The 20,099-nt window shown below is 41.7% G+C and overlaps 1 protein-coding gene across 9 annotated transcripts in view; it reads left to right on the top strand.

Moving 5' to 3' along the window:
- The window catches only part of HECW1 (HECT, C2 and WW domain containing E3 ubiquitin protein ligase 1), a 445,382-nt gene that overhangs the window by 407,070 nt on the left and 18,213 nt on the right, over nucleotides 1–20,099 (top strand). For all 9 annotated transcript variants that reach the window (XM_057302857.2, XM_008960744.4, XM_008960746.4 and 6 more), the window contains 2 exons: nucleotides 13,493–13,591; nucleotides 14,204–14,333. In XM_057302857.2, the coding sequence (XP_057158840.1) occupies nucleotides 13,493–13,591; nucleotides 14,204–14,333 (229 nt within the window). The remainder of the gene's footprint in view (nucleotides 1–13,492; nucleotides 13,592–14,203; nucleotides 14,334–20,099) is intronic.

Genomic DNA, 20,099 nt, shown 5'->3' with positions numbered 1-20,099 from the left:
AGGTTCCAGGGTTTAGGATATGGGCATATCTTGTGGGAGCCAATATTCAACCCATTCAGATACCTCCCATCATGGAAACCACCAAGTTTAATAATGCAGTATTATGTTTCACTCTGAACCTTTGGAGTGTCTGTTTCTAAAGAATACACCAGATTTTGATAGAAAATTCACCAATCTTTCCAACAGCCCCCAAAAGCCTCTGAGAAGAAATTGGTAGTATTCTCCCAAGGTAAACAGAGAAACCAGTGAAAAAAATTTCAACTGTTTGCCTGAGCTCATAAAGCAAATTCACAAAAAAGTCAACCTGGAGAACTAATGACTGAGGCTCAGACAACGGTAAAATAGCTAGAAAGTTAAATAACTAAAAACTGAGCTATTAGCTAATGTTAATAGCTAAACTGAGAGCTAAGCTATTTTGGTCCATTAATTAACTACTTTGATTAATTTTGTACAGTGAATTGTTCAGTCGTTTGACCATGAAAGGCTGCTTGCCTGGATAACTAAATGCACATTGTTTTTGCGACTTGTAGACATAATCTCAGTCATGAGCATCCATGATATCGCAAAACAAAATATTTCAACTCTCCCAGTAAAGAATATTTGGAAGCTAAGGAGAAATCATGCTTTAGAGGTCAATGAAAGCATCTTTGAGGGCCAGAGTGGTAACATACCTGGACACATCTAGATACAGGAGGAAATCAAAGGTGGGGTAATGTTCTCTATATTTATGGGAAGGTTTATTTTCCTGGATCTTTGTTCCTTAACTCCTTTCCACATTAACCTAATTTAATCCTTATAATCTGGGAAAATGTGATTGATACATTCAGTATTAACACAAGCTAACCAGAATGATGGGTCAAAATATATCACACTTTCAAATGATCAATTTTACCACAACTGGTTTTTCATTGAATTGAAGAGCAATACTAAGTATGTTATTTGCCATCTCTATATAGTCAGAGGGTTTGTTAAGAGTCTGCATAAGGTACTTTTAGAAGTGCTTTCTCTAAAAGAGAGGCACACCGCACACTTGGCCCACCACATTGAGGGGAAGCAGCTCTGGTCTCACTCCTCTGCCCCACTGCAGGGCAGATATTAATGGAGGGGACTTGGCGGCACCAGGGCTAGACATTCATTTCAGTTGCTAATTAGCAATCCGAAGATAATATCCTGTCATTATCCTGTGTTGGCAGAGTCTCTTTCATGGCAGATGAAGAAAACTTCAAGTTTTCTCAGCTAATTTGTAAAATCATTTCCACATAAAGGGAAGCTATGAAAACCAAATATAAATCATGACTTGCATCTGCAATATTTAAACAATTTTTATGGGGCATTGGGGAGGAGATTCTTTACACATTCCCCAAAACAGTATCTGAATAAAGGTGGGTGTAGAGAATAGACCAAACCTACCTAACCCCCGTGGCAGTGACCTACATTCCACTCCAGCCACCTGCTCCCACAGTGGCCCTCTCAACCTCATTATCACCCAGAACTGTGCCATGTCAGAAACTGAAAACTCTAAAATCCCACTGTCAATCATTCTACAGCCGGCATTCCCACCTCCTCCCCCTACCATCGCTCCTTGCCAAGCTCGTTCTCACCTTGGATTCTCTGTCTCCTCATAGTCTGGCATGGCCTCCTTCATCCCAGGCCTCCTGAGTGCCTTCATTCCCTGCACACCCAATTCCCTCCCTGCTCCATGCTTGCACCCCATCTGAAGGACAAAACGCCACTGTGGATTAGTATTGTAACTCACTCTTCCCCATTCCATGCCAGGGTAGTTTTCTATAGCTCTAGCCCTGGAGAAAATGAAATAATTCCAAGAAAGGGTACAATTCTAAATCACACTCTCTGACCTCAGAAAGTGCCACAGCAAAGCTCACCAGTCCTGTTACAGGGACATCTTCCATTTGACTGTCCCAAAAGCCTCCATCAACCAAAATCACGTCCACTGTGAGATGACTTCAGACCCTACTGAAATGGAAACACTGAGGTGACCACTTCAATTTCTCACCCCAAATAAAAATGCTACCCAACCTTAACACCCTCGCTGGAGTCCATTCCTCCACTCAAGTTGGACCTGCCCACTCAGGCTCTAGGCCCACCATTCCCCATCTCCATGCCTCTCCAGCAGTCATCCCTTTCTCATGGATCTTTACACTTCATGCTCTCCCCCTGCTCTGCTCCTCTCCCTCACTCACTTCCTCACCTACTGAAGTCTGATTTCAGTAATCGTCACCAGCACTGCCCTTTCCATGAGCAGCAGAGACCATCTAATCAACAGAGCCAGTGAACTCTTACCACTTTTTACTTTTTTTATTTTTATTTATTTATTTTTTTTGAGACAGAGTTTCGCTCTGTCACCCATGCTGGAGTGCAGTGGTGCAATCTCGGCTCACTGCAACCTCCGCCTCCCAGGTTCAAGCGATTCTCCCACCTCAGCCTCTCAAGTAGCTGGGATTACAGGCCTGTGCCACCATGCTTGGCTAATTTTTTTTTTTTTTTTTTTTTTTTTTTTTTTTGTTAGTAGAGATAGGGTTTCACCACATTGGCCAGGCTGGTTTCAAACTCCTGACCTCAGGTGATCCACCCACCTCAGCCTTCCAAAGCACTGGGATTACAGGCATGAGCCACCATGCCTGGCTCATGCTTTACTTTAATCGACACTTTACTGCAGTAGATACAAACTCCTATTTGAAACTCTACCATCTTAGATTCTGACATGCCATTGTCACCTAGTTTTTATTATATCTTTATTATAAGTAAATAAACATAGTTTTATCACATCAGTAAGGTATGCTCATTATGAAAAAATTTAATATACATAAGAAAATATCTCCATACAGAAATAAATGCCATTATTCTTCTGACCTAAGTTTTTCCATATCTTTTATGGATGGATGGATGGATGGATGGAAAGACAGATATAATTTTATATAAAATATAGCAATGTAATCAAAGTTTACTGCTTTATAAACTTCTCTCCATACTAACATATGAATTCTAAATTTACATTTTCAGCTCTGACCTTTCTGTTGAGCTTCAAACTTTATTATCAAAATACCTACTAGACATCTCCACTTTGATCCTCCTCCAAGTTAATAATTAATCTCTCCCACCAAGCCACTTCTTCCTGTCATCCTTCTCTTCTGCTGCTGCTCACTGTCCTGCTGATTTACCTCCAAATTGTTCGGCATGATGCCCTTGACATATTGTAATAACCTCCAAATCTGCCCCCTCCTAAAATCTATATCCTTCATATGGGTGCAAAGTGATTTCTCTAAAAATGCCAAAACAAGCATGTCACTCCCCTGTGTAAACCTGTCAGTGGGTTCTCATCGTCTACAGTTTAAAGGGTGAACTTGTTGGCGTGGAAAATAAGACCTTCCAGGACCTCCTGCTATCTCTCTCCACAACCTTATCTCACATCTTGTCCTTCCTCATTCTGTATGCTCTAGTAATCATGAATTGCACGCTGTTCTAAACACATACCATTATCTTTCCTGACTCTTTTCCGATGTGATTTTATTTTCTTGGAAAGCCTTTCCCTGTCCTCTTAAGCAAACTAATTTCTATTCATTCTTCCAGGCTATTTCTTAGGCCTACCTCACTTGTCACCTCCTTCAGGAGGCCTGCCTGGATTTAACCCCGCCAGAGCCAAGCTATGCTTCCTCCCCTGAGTTTTCACAGCACCCTGTGCACTTCTCTTCACCACTTGCTCCGTGGTGATGAGATGCTGCATTGCTGTGTCTATCTCCCTTCCTAGCTTGTAAACTCAAAATGAATGAGTACCTTAGGGTCTTCCTATGCACCTGGCACATAGTAGGCACTTGATAAGTTTGTTGAAATTGGAAACGTATGAACACACTGCAATTTCCCTCACATTGAAAAAACAACAACCCAAACCTCCATGTCATGCCCTCCTCCACTGACCACTCCACTGCTCCCCTTTAGAGGTGCATTCCTAGAAAGAGTTATCTGTGCTGGCTTTCTCCACTGCCTCTCCTCCCATTCTCTCCAGCCAGCTTCCTCCCCTGCACCCTTAATGAAGATTGCCAAAACCATCTGGTGACCTCTCAGACTGCTTACTACCTGATCTCAGAGGCATTTGACACAGTCGGCCTCTGCCTCCTTCCTGCACCATGCGCTCCACATCCCTGTTCCTCCAGCCTCGCCACCTGTTTCTCATGTACTTTATTGTTGCCTCTCATCTTCCAGATCCCTGAATGCTGCATCAATTAACATTCAGCCCTGGGTCCGCCTCTCCATCTGCACAAACTTCCTCCATGATCTTGTCCAGATGCCTGGCTTCAAATGCCATCTGCATCCTGACGGCCCCACAGTGACATCTGTAGTGCGGCCCTGTGCCCGGAGGTACTGACTCCTCAGTACAACTGCCTGCTCCACAGCTCCACTCAGATATAAATAGGCAGCACAAACGTAATATGTCTGAAAGAGAACTCTCCATTTCCTCCTCCAAGCCCTGTTCTGGTGTTTCCCATCTCAGTAAATGGCACCCAGTTGCTCTGGCCCAAGGCCGTGGACTGTTCCTGGTGCCTCTCTTTTTCTCATCTCTCCCCTTAAATGCATCAGTAAATTCCCTTGGCTGTATCTTGAGAATACATCCAGACTCTGACCTCCTCACCTCCACTACCACGCCCAGTATAAGCCACCATCACCTCCCATCTGGATGCAGAAGCCTCCAGACAGGCCTCTGCCTTCACTCTTGCCAGACTCACCTCTCTCCATGCATCATCCAGAGGGATTATTTTAACACATCGGTTCATTCCAAAGACCCTACACGAAACTTCCAATGGATTGCCATCATACTTAGAATGAAATCTAAAGTCCTTCCCATGGCCTGCCAAGTCCGGCATGATCTATCCACTGGGTGCCTCTCCAAACTCATGTTCTGCCATTTCCCCCTTCTCTCTCTGGGGTCCACCCCCACTGGCCTCTTTGCATTGCTCAAGCAAACCACACACCTTCCCACCTTAGATCCCCTAAGCTGTCCCCCAGCTTGTGATGCTCATTCTCCAGGAGCTCACTCTTTTTCTTTACTCAGGTCCTGCATCATCCCCTCAGCAATGTTGACGCTCCCTGGCGCATTCAGAAGGAATTATTCTCCCCCCTCATCACTTCCCCAAAAGAAACCTGGAGCCCAAATTATTGGTGGGAGTTTAAGATGATATTTGGTGGGGTAGGAAGTACTCTTACAGATTCAGAGAATGATGAAAAGCTGCTCAAATGTGCAGAGTGGAGCACAAAGCCTTAGGGGTAAGACCTGCATTGCCTCAGAGGGCCCAGTCAGCCTTTTTCAAGTTTTCAAGAAAGGCAAGTTAGAAAGGAGTATATCATCACCTGTTTAGATATATTTTCCCACACCCTGTGCTCTATTCCAGTGGTTCTCAAGAGAGGTTGATTTTGCACCATCACTCTCCACCGCCAGTGGACACTGGCAATGTCAGGAGGTAGTTTGGGTTGTCCCAGCTTGGGAGGCTGGTACTACTGGGCATCTAGTAGGTAGGAGTCAGAGATGCTGTTAAACATCCTATAATACACCAGAAAGCAAACATCAACAGTGCTGAGGCTGAGGAACCAACTCTATTCTTTTGAGAACTGCAAAAGACTCCTTAAAGGAACTTAACCCATGCAAGTCCTGGTCCATTACCAGGGAAGCAGTGTCTGGGAAAGATCCAGGAAGTATCAGAGATAGAAAACATGACTGCTACAGAAAGAATCTTCTAGAACTCAGCTGACACAAACCACCTGGCTGTCAACCTACAGGTGGTAGGCAATGCATAGGTGAATGCAGTCCCCAGAGTCATGGCTTGGGAAACAGGACATTACAATGGTGTCCTGGAGGCATCCAGGCATGGATGCAGTTATAGCAACCCTCTGGCCTCATTCACTGACCCAACAAAATGTGTGAACCCCCAAAATTTGCCAGTACAGTGCTTGTTTTGACAGACGTTTGTGCTCCAGAAGATGCCATAGTGGTTAGAGGAGGCCTTTATAGACTAACGACTGCGTGCAGGGTTTTTAACAGACCTCAGTGTCCTGCCACATGTTCCTGCATCTGCCTCAGCCCCCACCTCCTCACCAAAGGCACAAGAGCCAAGCACATTATCACCAAATGCCCAGCCTCTTTACAGTGCTCAGTACACCATGTGATCAGCTCTCCAGGCAGGAAGACCCAGCTTTGGGTCTCCCAAGTCTGAAGCTTATCAGGGAATATTTTTCATGCTGAGCTGTGATGCATCAAAAGATGCAGAAGCCAAGAATTAAGCAGAAGGAGATGAGTAGCCTGATCTGTTGGGGCAACAGATCAAGAAGAAGAGACTAAGAAGGTCACCCAAAGCAGGAGACCCCTTGAATCAATCCTTAGCAGCCCAAGTTTAATGCCGGGAAATCAAACTGCCAGAAATGCCCTACACAGCCTTTTCAGACTTGGCATATTGCCTGGGTGCTGCACTGAGGGTTTCGCTCAATTTTTATATCACTTTCGTATAAAAGGATTAACTAGAAGGCTTTTAAAGTCTTTTCTTTCACTATCCAAAATGTCCTTCCAGAGTATCATTAGGTCTTTTATTTTCTTGGCTTGGCGAACTATCCTGCTTCCCCTTCCATAAATCGTGGCCTGTAAATAAGAGATTCCTCTTGCAGACTTCCCAACTGCATTTTTTTGTCATTACAAAAACTGCTTTCGTTTAAATAATCTGTTGAAAAATACACTGAAATCATTACATACTAATTCCTGCTAAAACATGTTCCCTGACAGTAGTTCACTAGAGAAACTGAAGAGGGAGAGAAGGGAGAGGGAGACCTGCTATTTCAGCCCCTTGATGTAAAACATTTGCCACATCTTTCCATACATTGACTCAGCCCCTAAATTCTCCTCTGCAGTTTGTGCTTTCTGTCCATCTTCCTGGGTAGAGACCTACTGCAGCTATTGGAAATTTGAGCAATTAACCTAGTCAAACAGGGTTCAAATTGTATAAGACATTTCAGACATTTTCTGTGGGTTTGTATAGTTGCGCTCCACTGGGATAAAACCAGATGATAATTTTCAGTTTAATTCCATTCAATAAATCTTAATTGAGATGATTAATTAATGCTGTTTGTAAGCGGAGCAGAAGTTTGCAGCAGGAAATTTCAGGCTAGCCACTGTCAGCCCAATCCATGTTTTCACTCTTCAATTCAGAAAGGGTTTTTAGGCCTAGGGTTCTGAGTGTGGTGTAAGAAACTAGACATGCCAGTCTATGGATAGGAATTCATTAGACTCTCAGGTGGACTGACCTCCACTAGTCCTTGTACAAAGGACTTTTAGCATCTTAGCAGCTGTCCTATACAGTAGGTGCCAATATGATTCCCATTTTGCAGGCAAGTTAACTGATATTAAACAGGTGTCCCAAAGTCACACAGGTCACAAGATCCAAACCAAGGCAGCCTAACATCAGACCTTGTGATATCATCCTCCACAGCACATTGCCTTCCTTGAATTGTTGGCAAATGGCCCGAAGAGGAGTCAAGTCAACAACCAGCAATGCGCTCAAGGGGAGGGTTGAGTCTTTTTGGGGCCTTTAAGCCACTTGGGAAGATGGGCTGGAAATGTGTGAAACTCCATTACCTTTTGAACTCTCACTAAAATGTGCAAAACCCAGACGGAACTATGAGAAATCCTTGCCAATAACATTAGCTCCCTTCAGATCTCCTGCCGTAAGAGCCCTCCATGTATTTTTGAAAGGTCAGAGTGGCTGTAGTTTTCTTCAGCGTAGGTCAAGTTCATCTCCCAGACATCTGGGGAGGTGCTGATGTGCGCGCACCAAGAGTGACCCAGTGCACACTGGGTCCAGGCTTCCCCTCAGGATCTATGAGCAGAAGGATAAGGATGAAAAACATATATGTTTCCATCAGAGGGGAAACGGCTGAACCAAGCATAGAGCATTCCTAAAAAGAAATATTTTGCAGTGTATTAAAGGATAATGAAAACCACTATTTGCATGTATCGAGGGTGTCCGTACTGTACCGTGGTGGGAACATGATGGCACAGAGGTCCCATCTACGTATGTATGCCCCTGCTCTCACCAACTGGTAATCAGGGGAAGAGTCATCTCAGGGTCATAAATGTCACCTTGGGTGACAGAGTTGACTCACTTTTTAAAAAATATTTTATATATCACTTGTATTTTACTTTACACTAAAAAATACCAATTCTGTTATTTTTCTTTGGCAGGAGGGAAGGGGTTGATGATACCAAAAACAAAAACTTGCAACATACTAAAACCAAGGATATGAAAATAATTTATATCAGAGTCCAGGAATGTTCCCACAAACCACGGGGTTGTGGTTTGGATTGAGGAATCTAACCATGAACTGTCTGTGCTCTTCATCTGAAGGAAAACAGAGCATGCTTTCCATACCAAGGAGACTTGGACTTCATTGATCCTCAATAGAAAGGATTTGGTTGTTGTTGTTAAATGTGGGTTCTTGGTATTTTGCTATATTGCTAATCTTTCTGTGGTCTCAGGTCTAAATGGGTGGAAACACATCTCTAATTGATAAATAAATAGAAAAATATGCTTTATGTGTTTCTTAAAAGTCAGGAATATGTCTTACGGTGATGGCATGTCAGAATCTCCTGGGAGGTTTCAAATTACACCAAAAACATTGCCAGAGAGAGAGACTCTTCCCCCTCCACTGCCCAGGGGAGGCTCCATTCCTGACCCATCCGGGTGTGGCTAGAATGGGGAAAAGGCTGGGACCCACCACCTGCTGCTGGGAGGTTACATGGGCTGACCCGCCTTGCCTCCTCTCCTCAGCCACGTGTGCATGTGCACCTGCTGGGTACCTGGGGGCTGAGGTCTCTCTTGTGAAGAGGAGTTGAAGGGCACCCATCGTTGGAACTTAGACACACATGGGAAACAGCAGAAAGCAGATTCTGAGCAGGGACCTGGGGGCCCTTCAGATACAATGGCCCCCATGAGAAGCAGAAGAATGGCCTAGGGAGCCAGGGTGCCCAACACGGCCTGAGGGGTAGAGGTGAACATGGTAGCTGTTCCCTCCACCCACCAGGCCCTGGCTGCCCTAGGGATTAAAGGACGGTGAGCAAACTTCAAAAGCAGTCCCTGTAAACTCTTAGGGCCCAGGCAACTCCTCTGCGAGGCCCCTCTAAGACAGCAGGACAACACGGAGGAGCCACTCCCTCCTGGCAAAGTAAAACTGAGCACAGGCCAGGAAAAAGCACAGATGCGGGGCTGCAGCCTGGGCAGGCAGCGGCGGCACCAGCACAGGCAGCGCATGAACCACACGTCTGTGATGTGCTGAGTTGCAGAGGCTGAGACGGTAGAAGCTGCGTTCAAGCATGGCCGCCAGAATGTCAGCGCAGAAAAAGCGGGGAGCAGTGCTACACCCCAGGAGCAGGGGTGGCCTGCAACATCGGTCGAGACTCCTGAGATCCATGGAGAGAAAGGAGTGAGCAAAGCCCTGCAAGCTCACACACACAGGCTCTCGAACGGGGCCCTGGGGCCCGGTATTTAAGTAACAGACTCACACCCACAGGCAGGGGGAGCGGCTCCGCTACTCCTGTAGGGTCTTATTTTACTTTATCCTCTGAACTCTATTTATGCCAAGTAACTTAGCTCGAAACCTCAGCATTTAATTTTGCTTAAATTATTGGAATAGTTTCTTCATACCTAGACACACTATCTTAGATCCAGAGACTAAGGAAAAGTATTTTCTTTCTGTCTCATACTTCCTCCTCGTTTGTGACCTGTGTTAACAGCTAATGTAATCAACTTCCCCACAGGCAATTGTTTAGTTTAGGGGAGATAAATATACAAGATAAATAAAGGAGGTGCACCATTACTAGAAGGTATTTTCTCATTCATGGAATTGCACACACAGCAATTCATCAGCTATTGTTTTATTTTCCTTCAGCTATTGTTTTAGATTTGAATTGTGCAGTTGCTGTATTTTGCTTTATACAAATATGTCCCAGATCATAGTTCATGGCTCTGGAATATATTTTATGGTATATATGGGACTGGCTTAGAGTCGTCCCGTCTGTGGTTATGTAAAGCCAAACCACGTTATCATAGCTTTGTTGCACAGTTATTTTTTTTAAAAAAGCTATGGCTTGTTTGTTGCCCATGTCAGTCCGAGAAACCAGTGTAATTCTGACTTTGGAAATTCCACCTTATGGTCTTCCCAATTCAAAGCAAATATACAGTTCTCTGTTGGCAGTCTGCGCTGCAGTCCCCTGGGCTAGGAAACCCCGTCGCCACACCCCCTGGTTGAGAGGCATGCAACAGTGATCCCACCCCCTGGTTGAGAGTGGTCCTTGCTGCAAAGTGGTCCTTGCTGCAAAGTACTCGAGACTCAGATTTCTTCCCTGGTTGCTCATGATTGATCCGGTGGGCATCCAACCTGAGTTAGAACAGTCAGAGAATCATGCTGAAAATTTAGACCTAGGTCAGAGGGAGTCAAGTTGGTCTCTCTTGTGCTTGAACTCTGGTATGTAAACCACAGGAGGTGTTGGCAGTGAGAGAGGAGAAATGAGCTTAGAGGAGCCAAAGGGAGAAAGTGGATGAGGGAGGGCGATATCACTCATGTCCCTGGAGTTCCTGAGGCCCAACTGCATTCCTGACCCTGGATTCCTTGAGACACCACTGTGGCCTTAGAGGGCTTAAGCTGGTTGAAGATTACCTGAACCAAAATATATCTAATTAGCACAAGAGATGTTGGTAGCCAACATAAAAAACTAATAGCAAAAATAGGTAACAATTAAATAGTGAAGTTTTCCAGAAGAAGAAACTGAGAAGAGGGAGGTTAAATGCTTGCACAAGATCACACACCAGGCAGCCTGGCCCCAGAACCCAGAGTAGCAACCTCTCCATCGCTCACATCTCAAAATAGACACAGAGGAAAAGGCCTGGTCTGGTGTCAGGCAGATGTGGGTCAGTTTCCTCGCTGAACCACTTGCCTGGGGCTAATTATTGACCCTCGGTTTCTTAATCTGCAAAATGGAGATGACCAAAACCATAAAATAGAATTGTTGCAAGGGTCAATGAGATATTGTAAATAACGTGCCTTTACCCAGTAGGCATTTGATAAAAGTTACTTCTAATCTGTTTCCAATTTTTCATTTATAATTAACCGCGGTGACTAGAACTGACAGAATATTGTGAAGAGTGGTAGTAACAAGCATCAGTATTTTTACTGTTAAATATATTGCTGAGATAGATGTGCTTTATTTTTTGTTAAGGAAGCATTGTTCTATTGCTGGTTTACTACAAAGATTTTTTTTTCTCCAGAAATTGGTGACGGATATTTTCAAGTAGCTTTCCAGTTTGTAACCAAAAAAAAGTGGTATGATTTTTGTCTTTTGACCTTATACTTGATTTTAGTAATAGAATTTTTAATATTGAACTATCCTTATCTAATTGAACATCCTTAATCATTTTGCATTGTTCTGGGAATGAACTAGTAGGTTCAATTCTCTTGTGTTAATTTAGGATTTATGTACAAGTGCAATTTCTCTAGTTTTCTTTCTTGTTGTATCTTTTCCAGGTTCCACTTTGTGTTTATGGTAGCTCACAATGATGAATTAAGAAGTTTTCCACCCTTTTCTGATTTCTGGAACTGTTGAAATAGCAGAAAGGTTTTCTGTCCTTGAGTTTTTGAAAGAACATGTCTTTAAAAATATGTATATCCAGTCCCAGTATCAATTTTGGAGATAGTCCTTTCTCCTCAAAGTTTCCTACTTGGCACTGTGGTTATCGGTCTATTTAAGTTTTCTACATCTTCCTGAATAAATTTGAATAATTTTTATTTTGCTAGAAAATTTGTAATTCATTGAGATATTTAATTTTTTAGCACTAAGCTGAAAATAGTAATCTCATTTAATGTTATCATTTATTTCATATCTGCATATATTTACTACCTGCTTTGATTCCCAGCTCTCTTTACTGGACCCTCAAGGGCCACCTCTAAGTGCGGAAGCCACGGGCCCATCACCTCTGTGCTGACCTTTAGTCTTTTCCTGGTTTGGATCATCTCGGTCATCTCGACCTAGATGGCCACAACCCTACTATCATGTTAGAAGCATTGGTTACAATGCCCTAGAGTCTATTTAGAGTAGGTGAGCCAATCTTCTATTGGAGTAGAAGATAACTGTTTTTATACACAGGTTGTGGTTACTGTCTTGGAGACTGGTCAGTTATGGGGTGGTCGGGAAAGGGCACCCAGGAATGAAGCACTGGTGGGGTACCCAGGCCCAAGGACCCATTGTCCCAGAAGCCCCCTATCCATAGTGCCCCATAGCACTTTCACTGAGGTTTTGTTTGACTCTAGTCTCTTCAGAGTCAATAACACTAGCATGTTATTTCATGGAAAAAGAATCAACTACTTCAAACATACCAATTTGAAGTGTTTTTATAAATATATTTATTCTATGGAATCAGATAATCTATTCATTTTAACATCTTTATAGCAGCTATAGAGTAGGAAACCCTCTGAGTCTAAAAAGAGCCACATAAAAGGCATTGGAGATAGATTAGTTGGAAATTCCACCAGGGAGGATCTGAGAAAATTCACCATTAAATCTCCGATTAGGTGAAAACCTACTTAGAGTGGACACCAGGAAGACTCCAGTTATGAAAGTAGGTGCCAGAGATAGGCAAGGCCCACATGGTGGGGAAAGCATAGGATGCTAGACCAGGCAGGCAAGAAGCCGGTTTAGGAGCAGGAAACAATGGAACCAAGCCCAGGTAGCCTCAGCATTTTGCTAAGCAGGTTACTTGCAAAATGCTCAGGAAGTCAATGCTCCGACAAGCATTTAAATCAGTAAAGGCACTTACATCTGGAGGTGGCCAGATCTGTATGGCCAGTTCTTCCTAGCAGTGACCTCGTTCTGTCTTTTATGTGGCTGGCAATTTTAAAGAGTGATGCTCATTTAGCTTATCTCTTACCATATTGTGATTCTATGTAACTCTTCCCCACTGTCTGCAAGCACAACTGCCATATGGGCTCCATACTCAAACCCTCCACCTGCCAGCATGGACCTTAGGTAATGTAGATAAAATGCTTGAATGGGAAAGGACGCACATCCAGAAAGCCCTCTGTGTCACTGGATCTGGGTCCTCTTCCAGTTCAGTGTGGGCTTTTTATCTGAGATTTCTGAATTCCCCTTCCCAGTGCTTTTCTCTTCTTGGGTCCTCATTCTCCACGGTCTGAAAAAGGTTCTGGAAAAATGACTCGAGTCTGCTACATGGCTGGAAGAGGAGGCTTCCTTTAGTCCCTAACAAGCACACAGGGATTGTTCATGGTAAAGCAAAAGGACGAGAACAGGCGCCTCCCTTGTGTCATCAATGAGAAGATTCCTTAAGCAGCTTAAGATGAATGCTCAAACACATCAAATAAAAGTGCAAACTAAAATATTTAACAATGTAAATTTCCACTTGCCCATTTCTCTGCCTTGTCTGTGTTCCAGGTTCAGGTTTAGCGGTCGCATCCTGGGCCTGGCTCTGATCCATCAGTACCTTCTTGACGCTTTCTTCACGAGGCCCTTCTACAAGGCACTCCTGAGACTGTAAGTGCTTTGCAGACCATGCTTCCAACCCAGCCCTGTCTGCAGGGCAAGGACACCGACCTCTCTGGTGCCACTGACCCTTTTGTCACTATTTTGCCCTAACCATTCCTGTTAGGGTTGTGGTGGCTTCCTGTTCTGAGTGCTTAGATATCACATACATTTTTTAGCACAATAAAAAGGTATTTGGGGATTTTGTTGTTGTTGTAAGGGAAGATTCTATTATCAAAATCTCATATCATGGAGATGAATCATTTTATATAAAATTATAATAATATTACAAACATTGCATTAAACTGTTAAGTAGAACTGATCTGTTTATAGCATAATTGTTTTAAAATGATAGTTTTCTCCAATTTTCATGCAGAGTCCCTGAGTCAATAATTATTTCATGTTTGTTATTGTAAACAATTTCACATTTCCTTTTCAAAGGAAAATCATTGAATGAACTAAAATGACTGAATGATCTGATTCATCAGTGGATTCAAAAGTATCCAATTGTTAGGATAAGTCAGTGATGTTTTAGCCAGGAATGATATAACCACATTTTGAAGTGAGGTCTGGGCAGCCATTTGTTTGATAATTCTGTTTGCCTTTCTCACTGAATTCACCCAGGCCCTGTGATTTGAGTGACCTGGAATATTTGGATGAGGAATTCCACCAGAGTTTGCAGTGGATGAAGGACAACAACATCACAGACATCTTAGACCTCACTTTCACTGTTAATGAAGAGGTTTTTGGACAGGTTTGTGTGACATGGGGTTTGGAAAAGGGATTTTGTTTTTTACTATGGAAAATGCACATAACATAAAGTTATCATCTTAATCATTTTTAAGTGTAGACTTCAGTGCTTCAGTATATCCACATTGTTGGCCATCCAATCTCCAGAACTTTTTCATCTTGCAAAACAGAAACTGTACCCATTAAACAATAACTTTCCATTTCTCCCACCCACAACTCCTGGCAACTACCATTCTATTTTCTGTTTTTATGAATTTGACTACTCTAGATACTTCATATAAGTGGAATTATACAATATTTGTTTTTTTGTGGCTGACTTATTTCACTTAGCATAATGTCCTCAAGGCTCATCCATGTTGTAGCATGTGTCTGAATTTACTTCCCTTTTAAGACTAAATAATATTTCATTATGTAGATATATATGTATACGCACATATATATACAAATATATATAGTATTCTTCCTTTATATGTATATAAAATATTCCTTCCTTTTTAAAGCTGAAAAATATTTCATTATGTGTATATTATATAAACAAATATATATACATATATGCCATATTTTGTTTATCCATTCACCCATTTGTCTGTTGATGAACACCTGGGTTTTTTCCACCTTTTGGCTATTGTGAATCATGCTGCTATGAACATGAGTGTACACATATCTGTTCAAGTCCCTGCTGTATAGATCAATTCTTTTGGATATATACACAGAAGTGAGATTGCTAGATCATGTGGTAATGGGATTTTGTTTTTAAATTAGCGAATAAGGGATCTCATTCATTCAAACCAATTCCTTGGGAACCACTTCCTTTAATAAATCTGCCCGTGTCCTCTTTCTTCTTTTTCTTGTTATGACCTGGATCTACTTTATGGAGTTTTTTGAAAATCAGATATGATAATGGATCAGAAAGCATTTTTGTGAAGTACGCCATACATATGTCAGGGATTTCTGCTATCTGTGCCATTACAGAAATGATTCTTTTTATCACATCCAGATAGCTACTCCTCCAAAATACATATATCTCAACACTAAATAATAAGATAAAGTTTCCCATTTGTTTTCTACTAGCATTTATATAACATCAAATCTTCGGATCAAATGGGTTACAATTTTAACAGAAAATAACCATAGCCTAAGTAGATTTAACAAACAAGGTTTGGGGAACCTCATTTTCTAGACCTAAAGTCTGTGACATAAGGTAATTCATAACAGCGGTTGTTGTGATAGTTAAATCAGAATGCTTTAGAGGTGCCTCACATCAGTGTGGACAGTGCACGGGGTCGCTGCATGAGAATGAATGAATGCTGCAGGCCACCAAGCACCACATCCCAGTCAAGAATCTTGGTTAGGTCCTGGAAAACGTCAACATTCTGTTGTATTTCTTCTGTAAAAACATGCCTCTGAAGAATGCTGTCTTATGTATTTGAGAAAAAAATATTTCTTCCTACAACTCTGGAGAGCACATTTAAATATGTTCAAGAATATGCTACTCATGGCTGGGCACAGTGGCTCACGCCTGTAATCCCAGCACTTTGGAAGGCTGAGGTGGGCAGATCACCTGAGGTCAGGAGTTCGAGACCAGCCTGACCAACATGGTGAAACCCCGTCTTTACTAAAAATACAAAAATTAGCTGGGGATGATGGCAGACACCTGTAATCCCAGCTACTCGGGAGGCTGAGACAGGAGAATCGCTTGAACCTAGGAGGCAGCAGTTACAGTGAGCCAAGATCACGTCATTGCACTCCAGCCTGGGCGACAAGAGCAAAACTCCATCTCACAAAAAAAAAAAAAAAAAAAAAAAAGAAAAGAAAAGAAAACTACTCATTTAACTTTCCTGCCATGTACTCACTGAACAGGCAAAATACACTGTTCTCTGTGCAGGACTACTTTTAGCCCATCTTTCACATATGCCCTATTGTAGAGGGTAAGTTTGTAAAATATACACAATTACTTAACAAATTGTATTAAGACAACTGGGTAGCCATCTGTAAAAGTTTTAAGTTAGATCCCTAACCTAACTCATGACACTAAATAAATTCCAGCTGGATCAGAAACCTGAATGTAAAAATTTTTAAAAAAGGAAAAAAGAGATAATTTTTATTTTTAATCTTGCACTAAAGAATGCTGATACAGATATGGCACAAATTCTCAAAGTCATAGAAGTCATCTGACATAGTCAAATATTATTTTTAAATTTCTGCATGACAAACTATACTATAAACAAACTGAAAGCAACATAATGTTTAATACATAACATAAAGACCATTTCTTTCAATATCAGAAGAGATCCCACAGATCAATAAGAAATTATCAGTCAACAACCTAATAGAAAAGTCACAAAGAATATAAATAGATAGTTCCCAGAAAAGGAAAGACAAGGAGATAATCTCATTTACAATTTTTTAAAATAAATTAACACTATAGTGAGATACCATTTTCCCTCATTAGAATGTCAAGAATCAGAAAATTTACCAGTATTTTGGGATGGTGTAGAGAAACAGACCTTCTTGTCCATTGTAGGTGGAAGTGTGATTCACTCTCTATGAAAGGCACTTTGGTGATATCGGTTCATATTTTAAATCACATGCCTTTGACTCAGCACACATGTCTAGAAATTTGTCCTACCGATACATTAACACCTAATTAAAATTACTAATATATTAGGATCTTCATCACAGCCTTGTTGATAGTTGAAAAATATCTGTAACAGTCTAAATGTCCAGCAGTAGAGCACTGGTTAAATAAATGATACATTTACTAAATGAAGTAGTGAAATCATGTGGGGTTATTAAAAAGAATGAGGACACCCCAACCCCTCAATTCACATATAATCATGAGCAATAAACAGGGTACACTAACAACAATAAAGAAAGAAAAACACAGGTCTAAATTGGCATGAAAAATGTCTAAGATATAGTTTTAAGAGAAAAAAGATAGTGAAGAACAGTGTGTAAAACACACTACTGTTTACAGGGAAAAAGAGTTTATGTTGATCAGGCACAGTGGCTCATGCCTGTAATCCCAGCACTGTGGGAGGCAGAGGTGGAAGGATCTCTTGAAGCCAGGAGTTCAAGACCAGCCTGGGCAACATAGCAAGACCCCATCTCTAAAAATTTTTAAAGATGATATATATACATTCCCCAGCATATGCATAGAGTCTCCCTTGAAGGGAAGTAGAGATGACTGTCTCCAGAAAGGGAGATTGCATGGCTGGGAGGTTAGGTGGGAGAAAAACTGACTTTTCATTTTATGGCCTTCTACACCACTTGAATTTTATTCCATGGCCATATACTATCTATTCAAGAAAATGAAGTCAACTACAAATAACTGAATGCATAAAATTAGAGGAAAAAATAAAGTTGAAGATACAGAAGAACAATCCTCTAGTGTAAAGTGTAGGAATTCGACAACTTAGAAAAAAAGCTTAAATGTTCCCAGTGCTAAAAATAAGAATGTGTTGTAGATCTATAATAATGTACAGTTGACCCTTCAAAATGCAAAGGTTAGGGCGCTGAGTCCTGTACAGTTGAAAATTCATGCATAACTTTTGATTTTCCAAAAACTTAACTACTGGTAGCCTGCTGTTGACTAGAAGTCTTTTTAATAACAAAAATGGTCAATTAACAAATATTTTGTAGGTTATAGGTATTATAAACTGTATGCTTACAATAAGGAAAGCTAGGGTAAAGAGAACCTTATTAAGAACATCATAAGGAAGAGAAAATATATTTTCTATTCATTGAGTGGAAGTGGATCATCATAAAGGTTGTCTTTACTTTGAATAGGCTGAAGAGGAGCAGGAAAGGAAGGTTTGGTCTTGCTGTCTCAGGGGTGGAGGAGGTGGAAGAGGGGGCAGGAGAGGCAGGCACACTTGGTGTAACTTTATGGAAATACATCATAATTTCTGTCGTTTTTGCTTTTTCCTTTCTCTAAAAATGTGTCTATATAGTACCAATCCTTTGCTTTAGTTTCAGTGCCCATATCTAGAAAGGTTCATTATCATAAAAGAAGTCAAAAGCAGTCAAACAATCAGAACCGTTCTGCCAGATTGTCTAACATCGATTTGTTTTCTGGCACTGCTTCTTCTAGATCTTCTTCCTCGTCATCTGGCACTGGTTCAGAAGCACTCATCTCCATCAAGTCATCTTCTGTTAGTTCCTCTGGCGTGGTGTCTGTCAGCTCTTGAATTTCTCCAAGATCCATATCTTGAAACCCTTTACCCCCAACCTTTTTTTTTTTTTTTTTTTTTTTTTTTTTGCCATATCCACAGTCTCTTTCATGATTTCCTTGATTGGCTCTGTCATAAATCCTGGGAGGTTATGCACAACATTTGGACACAGTTCTCTCCAGCAGAAATTTATTGTTTGGGGCTTGATGACTTTCATGGCTTTTTCTATAACATCTTCAGTGGCATAACTTTTCCAGAATTTCACAATGTTCTCTCTATTGAAGTCATCCATAGTGTTGACATCCTTTCCATAGAGTGTCATGTGTAATGAGACATAAAGTTCCTATGACTCCTGATCTAAAGGCTGAATTAGAGATGTTGTTTTGGGGGGCAAGTAGACCACTTTGATGCCTTGGTGTTGAACTCAGGGGGTTCTGGGTGGCCAAGGGCATTGTCCAATATCAAAAAGAAAAAAAAACTTTAAAAGGTAGTCCCTTTCTGGCAAGGTACTTCCTAACTTCGGGAACAAAGCACTGACAGAACCAATCCAGAAAAGAGGTTCTCATTATCCAGGCTTTCTTGTTGGCAGCTGGTGTTATCTTTTCTCTTCAAGGCTCGGGGGTTAAAGCTTTAATGGATAAGGGCAATCCTGATCATAAATCCAAATGTGTTTGCACAAAACAGCAGAGTTAGCCTATCACTTCCTGCCCTAAATCCTGGTGCTCACTTATCTTCCTTACTAATAAGGGACCTTTGTGGTGCTTTTTTTCCAAAACAGGGCACTTTCGCCTGCATTAAAAACCTGTACAGGCCAATATCCTTTCTCCTCAGTGATTTTCTTAATGGTGTCTGGGAATTCGTCTGCTGCCTCTTGGTCAGTACGAGCTGCTTCTCTTCTTATCTTGACATTTTTTTCAGCCAAACCTGTTTCTAAAATTATCAAACCGTCCTTTGCTGGCATTAAATTTTCCAACTTTAGATCCTTCACCTTCCTTTTGCTTTGAGTTATCATATAATGACTTTGCTTTATCTAGAATCATATTAGAGTCTACAGGTCTGTATCCATTGTTCTAGCAATACTGCACTCACATAAAAGCTGTGTTTTCAGCCAGGCATGGTGGCTCATGCCTGTAATCCCAGCACTTTGGGAGGCCAAGGTGGGCAGATCACAAGGTCGAGAGATCGAGACCATCCTGGCCAACATAGTGAAACCCCATCTCTACTAAAAATACAAAAATTAACCAGGTGTGGTGGCACGTGCCTGTAATCTCAGCTACTCGGGAGGCTGAGGCAAGAGAGTTGCTTGAACTCAGGAGGCAGAGATTGCAGCAAGCCAGGATTGCGCCACTGCACTCCAGCCTGGCGACAGAGTGAGACTCTGGCTCAAAGAAAAAAAAAAAAAAGCTGTGTTTTCAATATGACATAAAAAGATATCCCACAAAAAGTGCCAGGTTTTCACACCTGCTGGCATAGCTGCAGTGATGGCTTCATGAATTTCCTTTTCTTTTTTTACAATGGTCCCTATGCTGGATTCATTTATTTTGAAAAGATGGGCAACCACATCTGCAGACCTCAATCTATGGTGCCTATCAAGTAAT

The sequence above is a fragment of the Pan paniscus genome, chromosome 6 (genome assembly GCF_029289425.2).
Source record: "Pan paniscus chromosome 6, NHGRI_mPanPan1-v2.0_pri, whole genome shotgun sequence".
NCBI lineage: Eukaryota > Metazoa > Chordata > Mammalia > Primates > Hominidae > Pan > Pan paniscus.
The sequence above is the reverse complement of the archived record's forward strand: the minus strand, read 5'-3'. Positions and strand labels throughout refer to the sequence as shown.